This window comes from Harpia harpyja, chromosome 8, assembly GCF_026419915.1.
Source record: "Harpia harpyja isolate bHarHar1 chromosome 8, bHarHar1 primary haplotype, whole genome shotgun sequence".
Taxonomy (NCBI): domain Eukaryota; kingdom Metazoa; phylum Chordata; class Aves; order Accipitriformes; family Accipitridae; genus Harpia; species Harpia harpyja.
This window is the reverse complement of record NC_068947.1, coordinates 10,359,706-10,383,663: the sequence shown is the minus strand read 5'-3', so window position 1 is coordinate 10,383,663 and position 23,958 is coordinate 10,359,706. Positions and strand designations below refer to the sequence as shown.

The window sequence follows — 23,958 nt, the reverse complement described above, 5'->3', positions numbered from 1 at the left end:
TAGATACTTATAGACTGAGAAAGGTGTATAAAAGAGCTATTAGGATCAGCAAATGTGTATCCCAGTATGTGAGGATACTAAAGTGCTCGACAAGCATCAACACTGCGAACAGAAAAGCAGAAAGGGGAATATGGTATCTGTTTAAGTGTATCATGGTGTAAATACTTTGGCAGCAGAAGCTACTGAGATGAAAAAAAATGAACCTTTGAAACAGACTTATTGTGGGAGAGAAAAACTACAAACCTGGCTTTGGGAGAGGTTTGGCCTGCTCTAGACAGAGCTAGATTTATTCATTAGAAGGATTATATAATGTGTCCATGATGATAGAAAACCAGTCTTAATGACACAGATGTTTCCTCTATTCCTCTATCCTCAATAGCAGCTCTTTGAAGGCTTTGTGCCTTCAAACACTGCCATGGACCTTCATGTGACTCCTGGGCATGCACCACATACCCTCAATTGCAGGCAATACAGCCCTCTGTTTCAAACACTCACATTAAAACAAAAATTAATTACTATTCCTTAGAGGCACAGGAGGAAGATAAAGACCAGAGGAATCCCAGGAATAAGTGCTATATATTGTGGACACTGGGAATCTGTGGCACTTGGCATTAAGTACATAGATGTAACCATAGCTACCCTTGCCAATAGCCCAAATAAAATTACCCATTTCTGCTTTTGGAATAGCTTCCCCTACCTTTCAGTGTTTCATATGGGGTTTGAAATAATCTCTACAACTACTGTTTCTGAGAGCCATTTGTGTGTCTCTCAGTATGAAGAGGTCTTGGAGTTGGATTTAACCACCCTTGAATCAGACAGATTCTTTTAATCAGAGTAAGAATATGTATTTCTGAGCAGAAACTAAAAAATGGCATCTTCTATTAATTCAGCCTCATCAGTCTCCCAATAACTTTTTATTCAGGTTGTTTGGAGAGATGTCTGTCTTTCTTCTCCATTAACCAGTTCTCTCAAAGAAAAGGAATTTCTCCCTGTAAATGATCAACCATGCAGTATGGCTTCAGGTAGGGCAAATATCACTCAGAAAAACTGTTTTGAGAGGGAGATATTTATGACACTTTTAACGAGGCAAAGGTTCGTGTCTTCACATATCTTCTAGGTAGAAATGCAACAATGAAAGTAAAAATGTAGATGGTCTCATTAGACTGCTTTCTTTTGTAAGAAGTTGATACATATATGGCCTTAAGGAGGAAGAGATCACACCTAAAAGTACACAAAAAAGGTAAGCAGGCAGCTAGGCAAAGATCTAGAGAACAGACCTTTGATAAGGAAAGAGAGCAATAGAGAAAAATGGGGTAAGGAGCAATAAATTTTATTCACAAATTTTCATAATTTTTCAAAGCAAAAGATCAGTTTGATCAAAGCAGGCTTCACCAGTGCAAAATAGAATCAAATGTCTAAAATTATCTGGAAATGCAGTTCCAGATACAGCGTCTAACCGCAGTACAATATTCGTAACTACAGTGGTGAAATGAGACCCAAATCTCATATACAATAAAATATCCTAGACATTAAACATATTAGGTGTGGCAAGGCAGCTAATTGCTGACCCCATCAAAAGGAACATATGTACTAGCTAACTACTGCTTAGGACTAGCATCCTCAGAAAGAAATCCAGTGCAAGTTCTAAAATACATTGGTTGATTTTTCACATTCAGAAAATTAAAAGTGAATTAAAAAAATGTTCACAGACAAGAGGCAAATAAATTAGGGCCACTGCTCTCTCCTCTTCCTCTTTTACTCCTTTTTCTTCTCCCTTTATCTACTCTGATCTCTCCTCTTACCAGCAACCAGCCTGAACTTCAGAAATATAAATGTGGCATTCTGCTAAGCATATAAAAAGAAACAGTACCACGTGTCCCTTGCCTTGTAATGAATTTCCCTGTATATTCCAAGAGGTGAACTGGCCCTCCAGATGATGGCTGAATCCCTAGCACTCTGACATCCCTTGCCCCTCTGGCATGCCTTCTCCCAGACAAAACAGAAAATACTCATGATCATGGAGGAATCGCATTCCCATGAAAGATAAGTGCTGCACCTGTTTTCTGGGTATCACTGCTGCAATTATTAATATAATAGCCACAAAGTAATAAAGATATCAGGTAAATCAAATGAAAATTTCATACTTCGGATATTGAGAACTGTGATAAACTAGTTTCAGCTAGATATTGCTCTTTCTCTAGGTTTTTGGGTTTTGTTTGTTTGTTTGTTTGTTTTTTTAAATTTAATCTTTCCTTTAATCCAAACTTCCCCTTATGAAGAAATCATGGGGTTTAGTTCACTAGTTCTTCAGGTTTTGGAGGGCTTTCATCCTAAAGGCTGGACTTCATCTGTCAATTGGCAGCTTGGAGAAAGAGTGGGTGAGATACAAGGAAAGGAGGTATCCAGGTGAAGAAGGCTGGGAAAGCGATTAAAAGAAGGGCAGGAGAAGTATGGTGAGCACATCTTTAGGGAATGAGAGATGAAGCAGAGATGGGGAGGAAAGTGAGGTGGAAGCACATGGAAATTTTTTTTTTTCTGAAGAAATTTTTTATGATGAGGGTGGTGAGATCCTGGAACAGGTTGCCCAGAGAAGCTGTGGATGCCCCATCCCTGGAAGTGTTCAAGGCCAGGCTGGATGGGGCTTTGAGCAACCTGGTCTAGTGGAAGGTGTGCCTGTCCATGGCAGAGTGGGTTGGACTAGATGGTCTTCAAAGGTCCCTTCCAACCTAAACCATTCTGTAATTCTATGAAAAATATAAAGAAACAGAGAATGCTTGTTAGTATACTTGTAAGGTGAAGGGTATTTCATCCTAGGGTGTCATGAAGATGCTAGAGCCTTAGCACTGGACATTAAACTTGGTGCCCACGAACAAAGTGTCATCCACTGTGCATGAGATACAGGATACAGGTCTCCTAGCAAACTAAGCATGTCCAGGACACATGCTCAGGCAGTGCCTTGTGATCACCTTACTGTCTAAAAGTTAGCACACCTCCTAGCGCTGTTTGGCCCATTCCAACTAGCACAGTGGCACACAATGCCTGGGCAGGACACAGGGAACAGCACGGAGCAGGAACTGTTCCCAGCAGTGAAAGAGAGGATGGGTCCATGAATGATTATTAGCTTTGCAGACAGTTGATTTAGACCTATTTTTATTCTGCTTCCTGACCCCTACATTTTCTTCCCTCCCATTCTCCCTAAAAAGGCAGGACTGTACCTGCTGTAGTCAATATTTGTGACTCCCATCACAGGTGTCCCTGTCTCTATACACCATAAACCATCACTTGAGGTATTATGGAAGAGGGACAGGGAATCCTGTCCAGACTCATGGCCTGTTTGCTCCGATGTACAGCTCCAGGAAATGGACAATAACACAGGCTGAACAAGTGTCTTTGGCTCAGAGGTGTCTTGGAGATGGGTACCTTCTGCCTTGAGCCTGCCGAGTGTGGAAGGTCAGGTATGACTGACATGACTGCTGGATGTGATCTGTACAGATACGCCTGACAAAACACATTTGCATGCCTCGACCATCCCCAAAGCCAGTTCTCCTGGAGCCACCCTCAAGGTAGAAACCTGAGCGATGGAAGACCCTGCTGGGTGTGTAGGGGACCAGTCTAAAGGCTCCAGGTGAATTTGATGACACTTACTTCTGGATGATCCCGTCCTTTTCCCAGTGGGTGAGTCTCTTGGGGGTCTCAGCAGACCACTCAGTGTGCAGGCCAATCTGGAGGAATCATAGAATCATAGAATGGTTTGTGTTGGAAGGGACCTTAAAGATCATCTAGTTCCAACCCCCCTGCCATGGGCAGGGATGCCTTCCACTAGACCAGGTTGCTCAAAGACCCATCCAACCTGGCCTTGAACACTTCCAGGGATGGGGCATCCACAACTTCTCCAGGCAACCTGTTCCAGTGCCTCACCACCCGTACAGTAAAGAACTTCTTCCCAATATCTTGTGGTGGGTTGACCCTGGCTGGATGCCAGGTGCCCACCAGAGCCACTCTATCAGTCCCCCCCTCAGCTGGACAAGGGAGAGAAAATATAACAAAAGGCTCATGGGTTGAGATAAGGACAGGGAGAGATCACTTGCCAATTACCATCATGGGCAAAACAGACACGACTTGGGGAAAATTAATTTAATTTATTACCAATCAAATCAGAGTAAGGTAATAAGAAATAAAACCAAATCTTAAAACACCTTCCCCTCATCCCTTCCTTCTTCCCAGGCTCAACTTCACTCCCCATTTTCTCTACCTCCTCCACCCCAGCAGTACAGGGAATGGGTGTTGTGGTCAGTTCATCACACGTTGTCTCTGCCGCTCCTTCTTCCGCAGGGACAGGACTCCTCACACTCTTCACCTGCTCCAGAGTGGGGTCCCTCCCGTGGGAGACAGTTCTTCACGAACTGCTCCAGCGTGGGTCCCTTCCACAGGCTGCAGTCCTCAGGAACAGACTGCTCCAGCGTGGGTCCCCCGCGGGGTCACAAGTCCTGCCAGAAAACCTGCTCCAGTGTGGGCTCCTCTCTCCACAGGTCCTGCCAGGAGCCTGCTCCAGCGCGGGCTTCCCATGGGGTCAAAGCCTCCTTTAGGCATCCACCTGCTCCGGCGTGGGGTCCTCCCCGGGCTGCAGGTGGAGATCTGCTCCACCGTGGACCTCCCTGGGCTGCAGGGGGACAGCCTGCCTCACCATGGTCTTCCCCACGGGCTGCAGGGGAATCTCTGCTCCGGCGCCTGGAGCATCTCCTCCCCCTCCTTCTTCACTGACCTGGGGGTCTGCAGGGCTGTTTCTCTTACACGTTCTCACTCCTCTCTCCAGCTGCCATTTCTGTCTGTCCCAGCAACTTTTTTTTCCTTCTTAAAAATGTTATCACAGAGGCATTACCACTATCGCTGATGGGCTCGGCCTTGGCTGGCGGCGGGTCCGTCTTAGAGCCGGCTGGCATTGGCTCTGTCAGACACAGGGGAAGCTTCTAGCAGCTTCTCACAGAAGCCACCCCTGTAGCCCCCCCAGCTACCAAAACCTTGCCATGCAAACCCAATACATATCTAATCTAAATCTACCCTCTTTCAGTTTAAAGCCGTTACCCCTTGCCCTATCACTACATGCCCTTATAAAAAGTCCCTCTCTGCCTTTCCTGTAGGCCCCCTTTAGGTACTGGAAGGCTGCTATAAGTTCTTCCCAGAGTCTTTTCTTCTCCAGGCTGAATAATCCCAACTCTCTCAGCCTGCCTTCATAGGACAGGTGCTCCAGCCCTCTGATCATCTTCGTGGCCCTCCTCTGGACTCGCTCCAACAGGTCCATGTCCTTCTTTTGTTGGGCACCCCAGAGCTGAATGCAGTACTCCAGGTGGGGTCTCATGAGAGCAGAGATTCACCTCCCTCGACCTGCTTCTTTTGATGCAGCCCAGGATATGGTTGGCTTTCTGGGCTGCAAGTGCACATTGCTGGGATACAATGCCCCTGCAAGGGGACCATAAACAGCTGTTAGGGGCCCTGTATTAGCATTCAAGTGCTGATAGTTGATTGTTAACTGCTATTTTCCATTTGGTTTGTGGACTGGCCACACTGACGAATTATAAGGGGAGTGGATTGGGACAATTATTCCCTGTTCCCATAGCTCAGTTATTATAGGGGCAATCCCCTCTCTCGCCCCTAATGGCAAGGCATAAGGTTTCACATTGACCATCTTTGAAGGTGGAAGTGTAGGCACCGACTGCAAAAGCCTCAACGAAGCTGTAGGGGGTCCGAACTTCCATTCCCTCCCCTTGGAGTCTATCCACGCTCTCCCTTTCAGGAGATCTAGTCCCCAAAAGTTAGTTGGTAGCATTCCCAATATCATTATCATTTCTGTCGCAGTCTCATCTGCTGGCAACCAGCACTTAACTCAGGCAGTTGCCTGCGGCTGAGAGTTTCCAACCACATCCGTTACCCATATCAGTTTCTGGTCAGCAACTATGCCGTTGCGGTCGGCAACATCCTGTCGAAGTGCTGACATTTGAGCCCTGGTATCTACTAAGAAGGTGACAGGCGTTTTAAAGGGACCGAGGGGAAAGGTAATTAACAGGTCCCCTTTATCGCTTTCTGTGAGCCTTCTCAAATGGACCCACTATCCGTCCCCCAGCTCACTTGCTGGGGACGGCGGAGGGGGTTTCCTGGCTCAGGGTCATCTGAATCAATCAATTCAGCCTCCCAAGGAGCAGATGGGGTTATGTGTCTGGGCTCCCGGGAGGGGGGAGAAGGCCTTTAAAGTTTGAGGGAGATAGGGCCCCTTTTATTTTGTCCCAGCCTTTCACCAGACCTTCCAGCTTGGGAGTGGGCAACCTGTCCATCACCTCCCTGGGGATTCCCTTTGAGATACCCTTAGTCCACAGTACATATCTTCTATTATCGGGAGGCCATGTCAGCCTCGTCGGAGGAGGGAGTCGAGAATTGTGTGTGGACCTAGCTTTTGTTCCTCCATTCCCTTCCACCCTCCTAAGGTCCACTTTGGATTTTGTCTCTCCCTGACCGGTGAACCCCATTTGTCTCCCATAATTAATAAACTCCTATGCTACCTCTTCCCATGCCATCTCCGCGGGGCCTCCCCTTCTTCGGGGTCGGGGTGCTCTCACGCGACCTTGTAATTGCACCGCATATAATTTCAAGGCATCAGGCAGTCCCATTATAAGAGGATGCAACGTTTCGGGGTTTGCCACATATTGCATGGGAGAGGGCTGTTGCAGAACCAGGAATCGATCATGCATCAACTGGAGACACATGGCTTTTTGTACGCTCTCTAAAATGTGAACCATCACAGGCGTTTTAATCTAGAAGGGATCTCCCCTTTCCATAGGATCCAGTCCACCCGCTCAATATGCTCCTCTTTGGGTCAGGGACCAGGGCTCTCTGTCGTCATTTGTAGTTAGAAAAAACCCCAGTCCCCAATATCCTCTTGCCTCGTCCTCACTTAGCAGGATACAGTCCCCCCTGGTGAGGGATACTCTCCACACATACTCAGTTTCTGTTTCTTGGGGTCCCCGGGAATATTTTTCCTGAATTTTAGCCAAATTGGTGGGGGAATAGGGGATGACGCAGGTGGTAACTTGTTGGGCTCCTCCTTGACCACCATCCACAGTCTTGGTCTTAATCAAAGGTCGCATCATGGCTTCCCCCCTGCCAAGAGAAAATATTTCCCTTATATATCCTAGGCCTTCAAAAGGGTATGATTTTGATTCCTTTCCCCCGTCAGAGTCTGCATCCACATTTTCTACACCAATCTGGGAGCGGGTTTCATCTAATTGCTCCCCTAATACCCTTTCCCATTCCAAAGCCTCCATCAAAGTGGTATGTAGTCTCTGGTCAGTCACTCGCTCAGTGGCGAGTTGATCAGAGACTTCTTGTCTCATTTTCCAATTGCTCCTGCAAAGCCTACACTAAATCTTGAAGGGATTTTATCGTCTCCCCTTCTGCTTGTTGGGCCACGCGTTTGTCCTGTTGTGCTGCCACCAGAGCAGCTCCTAAAACTGCACTACCAACACCTTCCCTTTTCCTTTCTTTGACCTTTGTTCATTAGCCAAAATGAAAATTCTGTCTGCTACAGCTTGCGGATCATGCCAATTTTTATGGGCCCAAGTCATACCAGGGGGAGAGGGTCGGGCATTGTAGCCCTCTAATCTCTCCAGGAGAGGGGTACAGTCTATGGTCTGACCTCCCAGGGAGGCCATAAGGAGCACACAATTATAGGGATCAGATCCCTTTATTAGTCCTCTGAGGACTGTCTCCCCTTGTGTATAACTCCTCTCAGTAAAGGCCCAATGATCGCTTTAGCAACACTGAGGGAATCCTGCTGACTATGCCAAAAATGTCACAACCCATGCTGGACAGACCAGGGAAGGGTTGTGGTGAGTTCGGAATTCCCTCGGGCTAAATTAAGGTGAAGTGACACCAAACGATCAGTTACACTTTTTATTTATGGCAGGAGCAACCTAAACCTGGAAGGTGGAATAGTAGGTGGCATGGTTTCTATTGAAACATCTACAAAGGTAAGGAGGAGAAAGAGAAGAAAAAAGAGAGGAAAACAAGAAAAGGAGAGAGAGATATCACCACCCTTGGATCCCACAATGAAGTTAATGGTCAATGATGCTGACGGTCATAGTAATCCTCCGGTGATGGGCGCACACGGAGCTCCTCGTGTCTGCTTCTTTTATAGCCCAGTTCCCGCCTTTTCTCACATCAATCATGCCCCCCTTGGTTTTCTACACACTGGCCCTAAGGACTTACTCTCGATTTTCTGTGCAGGCACCTTCATGGGGGGTGGTTGTGAGCCCCTTCCCCAAATAAACTCTGGGTGACCCCTGGCCATATACGGCGAGTTGTTCGACCCAGTTCATCAGGATGCAGGACTGCCCATCCTCTGAGATGCCTCTGGCGTCCCGTGTCACACGTAGTGTTGCTATGCAGAACTTATCTTGTTGCAGTGCCTTGCAAGCAAGTTCCGTTCCTTCCCTCAAAAGCAGAAGCCAGGCCCCAGTCTCTGTCCATCACAATGGGTGTTTGAGGCATTAACTCCGTCCAGTCTCTGACAGACCATCCAGCCAATTCCTTATCCACCGAGTGGTCTATCCATCAAATCCATGTCTCTCCAATTTAGAGACAAGGATGTCGTGTGGGACAGTGTCACATGCTTTGCACAAGTCCAAGTAGATGATGTCCGTTGCTCTTCCCTTATCCACCAAGGCTGTAACCCCATCGTAAAAGGCCACTAAATTTGTCAAGCATGATTTGCCCTTAGTGAAGCCGTGTTGGCTGTCACCAATAACCTCCTTATTTTCCATGTGCCTTAGCATAGTTCCAGGAAGATCTGCTCCATGGTCTTGCTGGGCACAGAAGTGAGACTGACTGGCCTGTAGTTCCCCAGGTCTTCCTTTTTTCCCTTTTTAAAAATGGGGGTTATGTTTCCCCTTTTCCAGTCAGTGGGAACTTCCCTGGACTGCCACCACTTCTCAAATAGGATGGAGTGTGGCTTAGCCACTTCATCCACCAGTTCCCTCAGGACCTGTGGATGCATCTATCAGGTCCCATGGACTTGTGCACCTTCAGGTTCCTTAGATGGTCTCAAACCTGATCTTCTCCTACAGCGGGTGGTTCTTCATTCTCCCAGTCCCTGCCTTTGCCTTCTGTGACTTGGGTGGTGTGGCAGGAGCACTTGCCAGTGAAGACTGAGGCAAAGAAGTCATTGAGTACCTCAGCCTTCTCCACGTCCCGGGTAACCATATCTCCCGTTTCCTTCCAGAGAGGGCCCACATTTTCCCTAGTCTTCCTTTTACCACTGATGTACCTATAGAAGCTTTTCTTGTTGCCCTTGAAGTCCCTGGCCAGATTTAATTCTGTCAGGGCTTTGGCTTTCCTAACCTGATCCCTGGCTGCTTGGACAATTTCTCTGTATTCCTCCCTGGCTACCTGTCTTTGCTTTCACCCTCTGTAAGCTTCCTTTCTGTGTTTGAGTTTGTCCAGGAGCTCCAGGCACATCGACGCGTGCCGCCGTCGCACGGCACAAAGCGCTGCTCATTTTGAGGCACTCTCAAGGAAAGCACTAACTGGTCTTCCAGAATCCACGCCGCCAGCTGCGGCAGCCACGGGTCCCCTGGGGCGGCCCTGGGGCGGCCGCAGAGGGTGCAGAAGTAGACGCCAACATTTCCATGGCCTTTGGAGAGCAGAGGGCTGCTGCGCTTCGGGGGCCGCGCTCCTCAACCAGGGGCACGCTCTCTCCCCAAACCCTCTGGGAGGTGGCAGAGAAACCAGCAACACGCTCGGCTCTGGCTGCGGGCGAGCGAGGCCGATGCGAGGTGTCCGCCAGCCGTCACCTGGAGGGTCAGCGGCCCCTCAGCAGGAGCCCTGTTCGCCCCCCACCCCGGGCGGGCCTGCCGCCCCGCGGGGCCCGGCAGGCCGCCCTCACCGGGCCGGCCCCAGCACACCCCCCCCGGTGCGCGGCGTGGCGCCTCGCCGCCAGCCTTCGGCCTCGCAGGGGGCGGCGGGAGGCGGCGCCCGTCGGCGGGGCGGGCTGAGGCGGGGTCCGCCCGGGGGACGCCAGAGCCGGGCAGGAGCCGCCGCGGGAGGGAGCGGGCGGCCGGTGCCGGGGCAGCGCCATGGCCGAGCGATACGACGTGGTCGTGGTCGGGGGCGGCATCTCAGGTGAGTCCGGCGGCCCGGGGCGGGGGGTCCTGTCAGCCCCTGAGGCGCCGAGCCCGGGCGGCCGGGCGGGGCGGCGGCGGCACCCGGGGCGCAGCTTGCTTGGGCGCCGTCGCCCACCGGGGGCCCCGTACAGCCGCTGGCCCGCCCGGCCGGGGGGAGGCGGCGGTACCGGCCTGGCGGACGGAGCATCGCGGCGGCGGCGGGGGAGAAGCTGCGCTGGTGGTCGCCTCCTCCTCGGCCTGAGCGGGTCTCCTCCGGGAAGCCCGAGGTGCGAGCGCATCCCGACCGGCTCGGTAAAGCTGGCTGAGTGGAGTCCCCATAATTCAGGCTGAATGCCGCATGGTGCGGGCAGTATTTTATTATTTTTTAATTTCATTATTTGTTATTATTTAATATTATTATTATTATATTCTTCTGGTTCTTCCACCGTCCAGCCCCAGCATCCTCTGAACCTGCGTAACTCTTACTGGAGCCCCTGGAAGTTTTGGGCAGATGAGGCTATACGCACTCTGCATCCTCTGCACCGAGTCCAGGGGTGTACGCAGAAGCCCTCGAACACACACGACTAATTTAAATCTTGGGGTGCTTTCTGTTTAGAGCAGGTAGAAGCATAAAGGAAAAATGCCTGAAGTCTGCTGATAGTAAATTTCTAGTTCCTCATTCAGCACAGCTATGGATTTGAGAGCATGGGCAGTCTGGCAGAAATGGGCAGCAGGCCTGGAAGCCTTCTTGCACTGAATGGCAATCTGCTGGTTTTAACCTAATCCTGGCTAGAAGACCTCTGTGCCGGCCCAGAGTGAATCTCTCTCTAGTGCATTTTGTTCTGAGATACACGTGCCAAATAAATTGTGTATGTGCAGGAGATTATTTTTTTTTCCTGTGCCTTTGACGTATCAAACAGTTGCTTTTTGGCCTGTTAGAGTTGGGAGGCACGCAGTGTGATAGCTCCTGTGCTTTATGTTAATCTCCTCAGTGCATAATGAGTATGCATTCGTCCACAGATCCAAGTAGTATCTCTTGCCAAACTGCAAACAAATTACTCGAGATGTGTTACAAACCATGATTTTAATAATCCTTTTTTAACATGGCTTTTAATTTCCACTATTTATTTATATATAATTCTAGATATCTGTTTAACCATTATATTAAGATGTGCCGCGTGCAATTTGAATGATATCCAAAATCCAGTGAACAGAATCATTGGCATTGTTTCCTAAGGATGATTTTCTGATAACAAACTGCTTTATAATTATTGAATGTTTCAAGTATGTTTACGCGATTAGCAAAAATTAACCATTGTTTTTCTATAAAGCACAGTTGATTCTGAACGCAGTGTTATGGCTAATTTTTAACTTAAACCGTGTTTCACAGTGAAAGCTGATTACAGAAAATTAACCAGTGGTAACTACCTGTTCATGCCTTCTAAACTAAAACATTTCCAGTGGCCTGTTTCTATACAGCAGTAGTGCTACAGGTTCCCTCCCTTGAATGAGTTGGAGTGAAAGAGTTAGTGTAACAGCTTTTAATATACCCTTGTTTTTCATGGTTGCCATGGAAATATTTTCATGGCAGGCCCGCACAGCCCACATATCTTTTTCTGAAAGAGCAGTCAGAACAGAGAAGCAGTGCTATGCCATGTTAAATTGTGTACATTGCTCTTTGCTACCTGCAGACAGCAGCAAGTGGCGGGGGGGGTGTAAGGAACCAGTTTTCTACTTGCTTCCTTTTACACCAAATCTTCACCAAAGCACTCTGGTTTCATGCTGTAGCAACTTTTCTCCTGTCCTCACACAGAGGCTGGAAAAATACACGTGCACAAAAATTACTAATGACTAAGCACCTCTTTTCAGTCACTTTCCTTCATCTACTATGTACCACTCCTGATTCAGCTCTGTCTTCTGCCCACACACTTTTCTGTAAATCATTGACCTCGCAGGCAGGTGATGAAACTATGGTTTTGTATCTCCTTGCTCTGATTGAAAACTCCTACTGATATGCCAAACTGCTGCAGAGATCTCTTCTCCTGTCTACTGAAGAATGAAGTATATGATTTTTAAAATGGGTCACTCCTTGGAGACCAGGTTTGTTATTCCTCCAGATTTGATGTGCATTCCTTCAGAAAGTCACTCTTTTTGAGCCGCCTGAGGCACAGCTGACTGAGACTCTACTGTTACTGCCTTTAGGTGGGGAAGGCATCAGTTGGTGCACAGCTGTAAAACAGCAGAAAGCTCTTGTAACCTTCAGGTGTGCTTGAGTTAGCTGCTACAGCCGTAAGCAAAGCAGGTAATCACAGAAGAAACAAAGAGTTGCTGTGCCGATGTGCGGATGTGAACAAACATGTTAGAGATGCCACTCGGCTATCTCTTTTCTATTTATTTATTTAGGTTAATGCAAGCTGTCCATTTCCAGTGCTCTCACCCTTTTGGGCAGCAGTTCTGCCCATCTTTTTATCCACATTTAATTAGCAGGGTCTAAAATTTAAAGAGTAAAAAACCTGATAATGGAATAGCAGTGCAGAGGCCTTCAGAACCCTGACAGTCACTGTTCTTCTCTGAAGGGCTGATGTTTTATCTGAAGATACCACTTTCTTTGCTGAATCATTTTCAGTGTCCTTTATTACATGTTTGTTGAAAAGCAAAGAATAAAACTAAAGAACTGGCTAATTTAAGTGTTATGTAATGGAAATCTACTCAAAATTAGTCTTCATTAATTTCTTTCAAGTCTTAAAAAAATGGTCTGTGGCTTCTCTGAAGATTTCAGATCATCTCAATACAGTTGATGACAGCGAAGACCTTTGAAGAACAGGAGGATTTACTCAGGACTAGATTCTGTTTTATGGGTAAAACTTCTGCTGGAGTCCTTGAAATTTTTGTGAATGGTGTAGATTAAAAAGGAATATTTTAAAAGAAAACTTCCCAACTTAAAAATGCATATATGAAAACGCTTAGCCACACACTGTATGTAGTATGCCTGGTACTAAATAATATTTAGATCAGAAACATAAAAAGTCCTCACAGAGCTGGAACTTGTGTCGTGACAGTTTCTTCTGTTTGCTCAGAGCCATCTCTTTTTCTTTGAAGGGCTCCTCAAGCACAAGGATGGAAATGACTGTGAGAAAACTATGAGGTTGTGTCATCAAACTTGCTTATCTTCTTAAGACACCGATGACAGAAGTTTTCTTAAAATCAAATCTTGGAATCTGTTCAGAGATTTTGTTTAAAAACTTCCTCCACGTGTTTTCAGAAGTGCCTTCCTGTCTCTGCTTTTGCCATGCGGACCTCTTTCCATTTTTTTGTTTTCAAAAAAAGTTATCAGATTTTATCCTAATGTTATGCCAGTCCCACTTAAGAAAATGCTTCTCTTAAATTTCTGGTGCACAGATTTTACAATCAAAGTGAGGTGAATTGATTTTTTTTTTTTCTTCCCTGAAAGGTGAAGCCTTTTCTTAATTATGGTGAATGTTATTTGGAGTATGCTTAGTGTTTTCCTGTTCACAAGCAACCTGTCATGTTCCTGTAAGTGTAGAACCAAAATCTACTGTAAGATAAAATATTTCTGTTGAAATGTTAGGTTTTTAAAATATTTAGATACCTATTCTTGTGTTACTGAGATACTAATGTGCTCTGTACTCTCCTTCTTAAGCCTTGCTTTGTATTTGTATGGTGATCTAATATGCTGTATAATTACAATAGCTCTCACTGCATCTGTGGGCCAATTTCAAATTACTCAAAAAAACCCAAACCCCAAACCCAAACACCCCAAAATCAGGTGTTTTGGGGGTTATTATCTGAAGGTGTTCCATCTGTTTTAAAATAGACTGAAGCAGAGAGCAAAATTGTTTTTCAAAACAAAACCGGGACATGTAGTAAGAAAAGCATACAGGAGATGCATAACCTCCACTAGTTACTTGTTTCTTTTTGCTCTGTGGTAGTAACTTACAGTGTCATAATACTCCTCCTTTGAAAAGATAGTTTGCCAAATGAGACATTATTTTTGGAGAACATTACTAGTCTAGCAGTCCTATACTAGATGCCCATTTGAAGAGTAAAAAACCCCAGACCAAAACAAAACACAGGCACGGATGAAATAGCTGTGCATGATGAAATGGAATGGATCCGTCCGTGGGAGGACTGTGACTCTCTCTGAGGGATACCACCCTTTCCAGGATGCCCTCGGGCAATGGGGGTCCAGGACATTTCCCTGTCATTTGACATGATGAAGCTCTTTGTTCATATTTTCAGTTGTCTGTCTCTGTATCTGCCATCAAGGGGTTCTTCCTTTTATATTCAGCTACTCTCATGGCTACTGCAAAGCAGTATGAGGCAGCTAGGTGGAGCCTGCCATTTGACTTCCAGATTTTTCACAAAAAAACTTGGCAATACACAGTAAACAGGACAGAAAGCAGCTTTGTAAAGTTTGGTAGCCTAGGCAGCAGGGACAGCAATTGTAATTCACTGAGTGATACCTCCTAATTGGTCTGAAGGTTGATTTGATAAGAAGCTTTCCAGCCCACCTGCAGGAGCCATCTCATCTCCCAAGGCTCAAAGCAATGCATCATTAAGGAAAGCTTTTCCGTTAGCTTATTTAACCGTTATGAAAGGGTGGTATTGGGGAAAGTTAATTCAGTCTGTTCAGCAAAAGGTGAAAATCACCCTGGAAGGGGCAAAAAAGGTGAGTTAGGATGGCAAAACTTTGGGCAAGGGACTCCTGAGTAGCTATTATGGAAATAACTGGTGAAGAACCCAAGTTTGTGTGTAGCAGTTGATGTTGGGGTTACAAACTGCAAAGTCCACAGGATTTTCTTATATGTACTGCTGAATTGTGTATTTTTTTTACAAACAAGGTTAGACACAGGAGAGGCTGAACGTTCTTCGCAAGAAAGTTGAGTGCATTGTTTACTTGGACAAGCACCTGCAGTGGTGCTTTGAGTTTGTTAGATTTGTCAGACTCTAGTCTAGCACTTGGCTAGAATATTATCACACTGCAGGTGGTGGTAGGTATTCATTGCATTAGTGTATTGGTTTGGATCAAGTGTGTACCTCGAGCAAACCTCCTGATTGACCCTACTTACTGCTGTATGGTGTACACCACAGAGCAGGCTCAGAGCATATGCATTGGATTCCTTTTTGCAGGAGACCAAATAGGAAGACATGGTCTAGGAGCTCACCTTTTGAGCTCCAACCGCTAACGGGATGTTCAACCTGTAGGACCACACAAGACCTAGTCTGAAATAAAGCCCCTTTCATGCATATAGTATGGATACTGGGTATTCAGGATACAACTGTTTTACTCTGCAGATCTTCTGCTGTTCTGCACTATTTGCTAACATAGACACTGCAAACTTGCTGTCTTGGGATGCTTTTCATTTTGCAGATCAAAGGTAGTAACATGGAAAGAGCAAGTATTTCAATTTGTGCTCTTTCTCCGTGAAGACACAGTCAAAAGTAATTTAGTTGGTCATCCTGACCACATATGTGCATCTGCATCCTCTGTCTCCACCCTCTGTCTTCTCCTTACCTACTTTTTTTCTTTCTTTAATTTTCTTGTAGCATCAAGAGGTTGCCAAAAGATCACATTCTGTGTACTCATGAATTTTGATTTGCTCATTTTACTCCTTGGCACCGTCAAGGACAGGAGTAATTTTAAAGACACATGATTCAGCATGCTTACCCCCCTGTAGTGAGTGACCATACTATCAGTCTCCAGCAAACAGCAAGATGTCAGTCGCCACAGTGATAAGAGTCTGGGTCAAACGCTGGTGCCTGCAGTCCCAGAGGCTATGAGGAGCAGCCCACTGCTCTGCCTCCACCCTGGGAGTGGTCAGGCTGTCTAACCTGATCTCAGGAGTATGGGAGGACTTAAGGACAACTGCTGAGTGGAGGTAGTCATATCAAAAGGTGGAGAACTGTGGCAAAAAGCTAAGTAGGCATGTGTGTATTGGCTAAGTAGGCAGCCTGAGCAATGCAGGCTTACATAGCCCTGATAGTCCCAGAGGTAAACTTTGAGCGCTGCTTGTAGTATCATAAACCAGCAGAGAGTTTGTTCTGTATTTACATATTTTACACAGCAGCTAATGACAATGAATTAGGTCTTATGCATAATTTAGTCAATTGAGAAGGCTTTTCTTCTTCAGAGGTTACTATTCTGTATGTAAACAATCTGGGTAATTTTGGCACATTGCCCACTGGTGCAGTTTCTTTCTCTATAGCACAACTGACAACTGTAGTTAAGTAGCTCTGTTATTTAAAGATAAAAAGCCATATTGTCTCACTGCTGCTTCCCAGAACAGGAGTTGCTTGCCTTTGTGTTTTGTCTCAGTTCTGTAGAAGCTACTTCACAGAGTGCACTGATACAATGGTGAAGTTCAGTATGGTTATAAAAGTTTGCTGAGCAATGCCATAGTGGATTGAAGACTTTCCTTTGTTTTTCCTTTACAGAGGATGTGTCTCGATGCATTTACAAAGCTCTCAGTTATGTTTCTGAAATCAGTCATCATTCATAGAATTATAGAATCATAGAGTCACGGAATGGTTTGGGTTGGAAGGGACCTTTAAAGGTCATATAGTGCCAACCCCCCCTGCAATGAGCAGGGACATCTTCAACTAGACCAGGTTGCTCAGAGCCCCATCCTATCTGACCTTGAACCTTTCCAGGGCTGGGGCATCTACCATCTCTCTGGGCAACCTGTTCCAGTGTCTCACCACCCTCATTGTAAAATATTTCTTCCTTGTATCTAGTCTAAATCTAGCCTCTTTTAGTTTAAAACTGTTATCCCTTGTGCTATCGCTACAGGCCCTGCTAAAAAGTTTGTCCCTGTCTTTCATATAAGCCCCCTTTAAGTACTGAAAGGCTGCAATAAGGTCTCCCTGGAGTATTCTCTCCTCCAGGCTGGCTTTTCTTTATAGGAGAGGAGTTCCATCCCTCTGATCGTTTCTGTGGCCCTCCTCTGGACCTGCTCCAATAGGTCCATGTCTTTCCTGTGCTGAGGACTCCAGAGCTTCAGCTGGGCTTGAGTTTCTTGAGGAAATTCCGTTCATCTCATTGCAATTTCAATAATTTAATTTTTATATAGCCATTTTTTAACTTAACATGTTTTTCCTTCTGGGCTGATAACCTATTTCATCCTTGTAAACTTATGTCAGATATTAAGGTTCTTGCTGCCTTGTGAGATGTTTTGTCAAAATGTGATCGTTTGTCTAATTAACTAGCTTTATTTCCTTATGGACTGATTTGTGTCTAAGGTTTATAATTTTGTAATGTTGTATGATAATTGTTTAAAGGTTTTTTTTTTTTTTCTGATTTCCAGGGTCAATGAGAGTGCACTGCAGCACATTGATATTTAAACCATGAATGTCTAGCAGTCTTTTAAATAGCCCACCCATGCACTTGTATTTTGCACAACCTTTTCTGTCCTGTCAATTTTCTGTTCAAACAGCTTGCATAAAAGTAATGTCTGTGTGAAGTCCCTTAGGAACTGTATTTGCTCCACAAACCGTTGTTATGACCAGTATTTGGGGCTGGAGTGCTGTAAGGGAACAGAAAGAGGAATGGGCATCAATATCTCAGTTGTGGAGACCCTGAGTTCTGGGTAAGTTAGCAAAAAAGGAGATGCTGGAAAGTGCCTGTCAAGCCACAGAGGAGTTGTGTTGACTTAGTCAAGAAACAGTGATAATATTTATGGGAAGAATGGGCTTCCAAGGAGAAAGAGAGTGAAATATTTTCAGGGACAAAGGTGCCCAAGGGAATTCAACCCATCTTTTTCTTCTCTCCCATCTTTTTCTCTCCCCTGTCCTTCTTTGTGCTGCTCCCATTGCCAGACAGATGTTCCCACCTCCCTAGCAAGTATGTGGGGCTGCTGTCCCCACACCAGCCACAGCCCCAGGGGACTCAGCTGCCATGGACTTAGTGTAAGGAGGGATGGGCTCTTGATACCTTCAGGAGCAGTAGCAGCCATGGATGAAGAGCAGGGAGCTGCTCAAGGAAACGATGGGCATCAGGATTTTTGTAGGGGGTCTGTGTTTTTTTTGTGTAGAAGAAAGGAGTGCAGGGGACAGGATAGGGGAACACAAAGTGCAGACCATCCCTGGAAGAAAGGGTGGTTCAGTCTAGAAAGTTTGAGACCTTGTGAGCTACTTCTGGTAACTGGTGTATATGGCAAAATACATCATAGATGTGCTAGTTTTTAACACTGGCTTAACGCTGAAGAGTTGCTGTGGTTCATTAGAGCCTCTGGCATCTTGCAGTTACAAGCATTAGGTTATGGTGGTGACCACTGTTTGGCACTTCACGTTTCAGGTGGTTAAAGAGTTCCATGAAGTTTTAATAAATTTGAAAGCTGTTCATCTTACAAATAATACTTTGTACTATTCAACTTCATCACATTTTTCAGTTTCCACCATATAACTCAGCTGGGAGTGAGCGGGGTAGGGAGTAAAGATGCCTTTGTAGCCTCCTGCCTCCCAGCCAGCTGGTCTTTATCTTGATGGTATAATTCGTATATAAAACATTGAATGCAGTCTATTTGGTTGACTGCACATGGCAACAGTGGATCAAACAGCTGGTTCATACTAAGCGTTGTGATTACCTGGATAGCTTGCATCTAAACTTGCATTCTGTTTGCTTGAGTGATAGATCTGTGTTTGAATGCACTAAATACTGGAGCAAGACACCTGTTTTGTTCCAATATGAGTTGATTTTTTTAATGAGGCTAGCTTGGTGTCCTGGTTTCAGCTGGGATAGAGTTAATTTTCTTTCTAGTAGCTGGTATAGTGTTATGTTTTGCATTTAGTATGAGAATAATGTTGATAACACACTGATGTTTTTAGTTGTTGCTAAGTAGTATTTATACTAAGTCAAGGATTTTTTCAGTTTCTCATGCCCAGCCAGCAAGGAAGCTGGAGGGACACAAGAAGTTGGGAGGGGACACAGCCAGGGCAGTTGACCCAAACTGGCCAAAGAAATATTCCATACCATAAGACGTTATGTCCAGTATATAAACTGGGGGGAGTTGGCCAGGGGGGAGCAGATTGCTGCTCTGGGACTAACTGGGCATTATTTGGTGAGTGGTGAGCAATTGCATTGTGTATCTCTTGTTTTGTATATTCCAATTCTTTTATTATTATAATTTTATTATTATTATTATCATTATTATTATTTTCTTCCTTTTATTATTATAATTTTATTATTATTATTATCATTATTATCATTTTCTTCCTTTCTGTCCTATTAAACTGTCTTTATCTCAATCCACGAGTTTACTTTTTTTCCTTCTGTCCCCCATCGCACTTGGGGGGGGTGGGGGGGAAGTGAGCGAGTGGCTGCGTGGTGCTTAGCTGCTGGCTGGGATTAAACTATGACACTTGGCCAGAGGCTGAATCATTGAGTTATGCTAAATAGTGAGCACAAATGAAGAAAGGAAAGAGTGTAAATTCTTTTATTTTACACCTTAGATACTTCTCTTTTCCTCTATGCTTCCTTCACTTTTTTCCCCCATGCATTATATCAGAATGATACAAATGTAATGGTAGCACTTTTTCTTTCATAACACTGATGTTTTTATGAGCTGTTTGGCTCAAACTTTCTCCTTCCTGCACTTAGAGATGGAGAGAAGACAGTCACTTGAAAGTCTTCTCATTCAGTAGTTCCCTTTTGGACTTCTCTGTATCATGTGTATGTACTCAGTCTTTGGTATCTCAGCCAGGGAATCGTTCAGCCTGAGCTGGCCATCAAGAAATGGTCTTTTTGGGATATTAAAGAGCTGGCTGGCATGTGAAGTGATTATACAGGATGCTGGAAAGTGGGGGGGTTCATCTTCATTTTTCAGTTGTTCAGATAGAATGTTCACAAATCCTTGTAAGCTTTACACCCTAGTAGTATCTAGCCTGTGTGTGCATGTGTGAGTACACTTACCAACTTGTATACATGTGGTATGATGATGATAGGAGTTTCCAGAGAGTCACTGGGGCATGGCTTGGTGGATATTTGAAAATGACACCAAGATATGCTCAATATAAATCCATAATTATTAGGTGCAATGTGGTGAAAATAGTTAGCGGAAGATCAAGGAAAACATGACACAGAATGGATAGCCATGGAATGAGGGCACGGGGGCTTTGCCGGGGGTTTTGCTAGCTGCCATGAGAAGTGACCTTCTCTAGATGGATGCCTGTGAGTCACGAGATACTGAGAAATCTGGGAAATTACATGTTACTCTTTGTTGTCAAGATATGAGAATGATAGCCTCTGTTTATTTTTTAAGTTCACATCTTTTATTTGATCATGTATTTTGAGCATTTACTTTTCTCAGGGGACTAAAAAAAAAAGTGAGTTCTTTGCTTGAGAACATGCAAGAGTTGGCAAAACAGATAAGCATTTCTCTTCTGAGGCAACTGTTGCATAATTTTGCAAAATTTGCTAGACGTAACTTAGTCTTTTTTTTCCCTCATTGCTGTGTATGGAAGGCAAAACTCTTCTGCAGAGTAAATCTGGCTGGCATTTTATTTGCTTGTATATCTCTTCATAATAGTAATGCCTAAAAGGATGCTTTTAGTAAACTACCCGTATAGTGTCTCAGCCAGTTCATTGTGCTCAGCTTTGTTTGTTCCAATGCTATGGTATGTTTGTTGTAGTGCTATCTTGTCTTTCAGTTCTCTATCTCCTTTGTTTCTTCTGTCTGTCTGTTGTGTTTTGAGGCAGCCTAGGTTGTAAACTAGCAGAAAGGGATGACCTAAGCCAAAGGAGATCCTGGGATTGAGAGCGTGAGATAATACTGCCGTACAGGTAATAATAATAATGATGATGATGATGCAATTAACTTTAACTCTTTGTTATATCCTGGGGCCATAACAAGGATATGCAGAATGTGTTTGGGACTCTTTTTTACCTGACTGGAGCCTAGAAACAGATTCCTGATTCTTCCTTTCGAAGTGTGAGGTGGGCATTGAATGGGTGTACCACTCCATGTGTAAGAGATGACAATGAAATGAACAGACTACTGAGTAAATGATTGATACTACAAATACTCATCCTCTGAAATGCTGGAGTGTCCAGTTTTGTCAATCTAAAGTTTCATTGGAAACTTCAAATGTAAAAATGCAATGGAAACTAAACGGAAGCCCTGGGCGAGGGCAGAACAGCTGTGGCTTCAGCGCTTGAGCCTGGGCACCACCACACTGAGGGCACTGGGTTTTCATCCAAATGTGACAAGCTGTCTTCATGCTGTGTTTGGCAGGGCTTGAGCTTAAGGCACCACCAGTTTGCTCATCTCACTCATAACTGGACAGGCTCTGTGTCACTTAACCAGGTGCAATGCCTGGGACAAATGTAGACTGAATGTTTTTAGTGTTGTTTTTAAGAACTCTGCTTAATAAATACTGCTTCCAGCACCATGGATGAATCGTCTAGGAGCACTGCCAGGGAGAAGAGGTCACAGAAAGTTGGGACTAGAGTTTATGCTCATGTAAAGTCTCATTAACTCGTAGGGATGCTTGTACTGACCTCAGTGATGAGGTTACAGAACCAGTGCTCAGACAGAAAAACTCATTGCCTCGGCTAGACAATGAAATGCTAACAGAAATAAATCATATTTGCTCATAGAGTGCAGTATCCTAGGCAGACATGTTATGTTCTTTGTACAAATATTTTAAGTAAATGTACATTTTAAGCAGATAGGTTGATAATGTCTTTTTCTGCTCCTTGGGGTTTCAGAAACTGTAATTTTATTATTTTATTATTTTTTAAGTTCTCTAATGTTGTAGGTGAGTGATATTCATTTTAATGGCATTCATCGCCGCACAGTGATACAGCTTAGGAAGAGAGAATATCTCCCCCCATGGTCAAAATGCTTGCATCAAAAAAGAGTTGCTTTGATACTTTCACTGTACTGTTCAGCACATGAAGGTAAGGTGTTGAGAATAACCAAGCAACAATTTACGGAGACACAGCTCTACCATGTTTTTAGGTTCTGAACTATAATTTTTGTATCTTTCTTCCATGAGACTGAGTCAGGTATCTAAAGTACTTTTGTAAAGGTGGCCCAAATTAGAGAAGTTAAAAAGTTATCTTCACCGTGAAAGCATGTGGATGTAGGTGAGGGGCTAAGTTTATAAAAGGTATTGTCAGGTTACAGTATCTTGTTCTCCTTGTAGCCCTTTGCTTTTCAGAAGTATTGTCACCTAGACAACTCTTGGAGCAATCTGGATGCTGTGTACCTTGTCTTGCAGAGGACTAAGAAAGCAATGAAGCAGGAAAACTGACTGTTTATGCTCACCAATTTTGATAGCAGTGTGCCAGCCTGGTGTGAACTGAGTTTCAGGCAGCGTGATCTTAGCTGTCTCTGTTGTAGTGCTCCCATTACAATTCTGAGCATGTCCCTTGCATTTATAAAGGGGTAGTATTCTTCACAGGAGCAAAATCCCTTGACCTTTCTATAATGTGAGGAAAGTTACAAAAAATGCCTGTATCACCCTAACTCACCCAGACCCTGGGCCAATGTTGGTTTTGGTTTTTTGTTGTTCTTTTGGTTTTTATTTTGCTTACAATCCTTATCTATAATGCCTTACAGGCATTATTGTCTCAAGCCATTATTTCAATTAAAACATTTTAGCTGGCTAATGATGAGTGACAGAGGTAAAGGTGACCAGCGCCAGGTTCAATCTCTTAGTGGCAGAGCAGTAATCGGATTGTGTTCATTAGAGCAGTCAACACAAACAAAAACAATGCTATTAAATTGCAGTTTCTAACACAGTAATGCAATAAAGAAACTGTGGAAGGCTGGAAGGAGAAAACCCACTGGTGCAAAATGGCTGCTTAGCTGCGGATAAGAACATGCCTTTTCTCTGGTTCTGCCCTCTGTCCCTTCAGTATCGCAGTAGCATGTGAACTGTATTACACTAATGGCACTGAAATAACAGGATGTTTTTGTGACATATCTTAAAAGGAGGTCAGAGAACTCTGAGTATAAGCAAGGAGGGGTTTTATTTGAAGTTTAGAGTAATTAGGTCTAAGCAACAGCAGACGGGATTCTTCCATTAACTGATCTAATTTTTAGATGCTAGGAACGTACCCAGAGGGTATTCCTGGTCAAAGGAGTGTTTTTCTGCTTCCTCAACAATTTACCTCAACTGCTTGGGGCATATTCCTCTTTATTTCTTCCTATTGCCCTAGATCGAACACTGCAACTGTGTTGACCACTAACAAAAGGGTTCTCCTCAAAAGTTCTTCTGCAGTGTTAAGACAGATGGATTTTGTTTCACTGGGTACTGTGCAGCAGTTTTGGCCAAACTCATATATTTGCTGTATGCGTTTTCTACGTATTTCTCAGCATCAGAGATGGTAGGCAAGGGTTACTGTATGAAGACATCTAATAGTGAGGAAAGTTGTGTTTCCCGTGTGATCCCACAGCAATACCAGCTGCTATAATTTTTCATAGATTTTGACGGACTTGCTGTTTTTTCTTAAACATTACGGCTACTTCAGGTTTCGTGATTTTTGTGAGACTCATCACTTTCATTAAGCAAAAAAATTAAATTCCTGGCCCCTCTGGTCAAAATGAGACTTAGACTCAAGATCAAGAAGAAGAATACAAATATTGAGATTCATAAATAACAGCTTCAAGATGTTAAATGTCCATGGACAAAGGTGGTCTGACTAATATTTCTGAATACTTATGTTAAGAAATACGTGAGTTCATTTACCTTACTGACCCTGAACTCAACTCTTATTTGTTTATCTATAATCAATTATGTTGTGTTTCCTTTTCTTGCTATCAGTCTTGTGAAACATTTTTACATC

At 44.6% G+C, this 23,958-nt stretch overlaps 1 protein-coding gene across 2 annotated transcripts in view; it reads left to right on the top strand.

Annotated features, from left to right (window-relative positions):
* Window positions 1-10,049: 10,049 nt before the first annotated feature.
* The window catches only part of LOC128145030 (amine oxidase [flavin-containing] B-like), a 55,429-nt gene continuing 41,520 nt past the window's right edge, over window positions 10,050-23,958 (top strand). For both annotated transcript variants that reach the window (XM_052794608.1, XM_052794609.1), the window contains exon 1: window positions 10,050-10,167. In XM_052794608.1, the coding sequence (XP_052650568.1) occupies window positions 10,122-10,167 (46 nt within the window). In that variant the 5' untranslated portion in view covers window positions 10,050-10,121. The remainder of the gene's footprint in view (window positions 10,168-23,958) is intronic.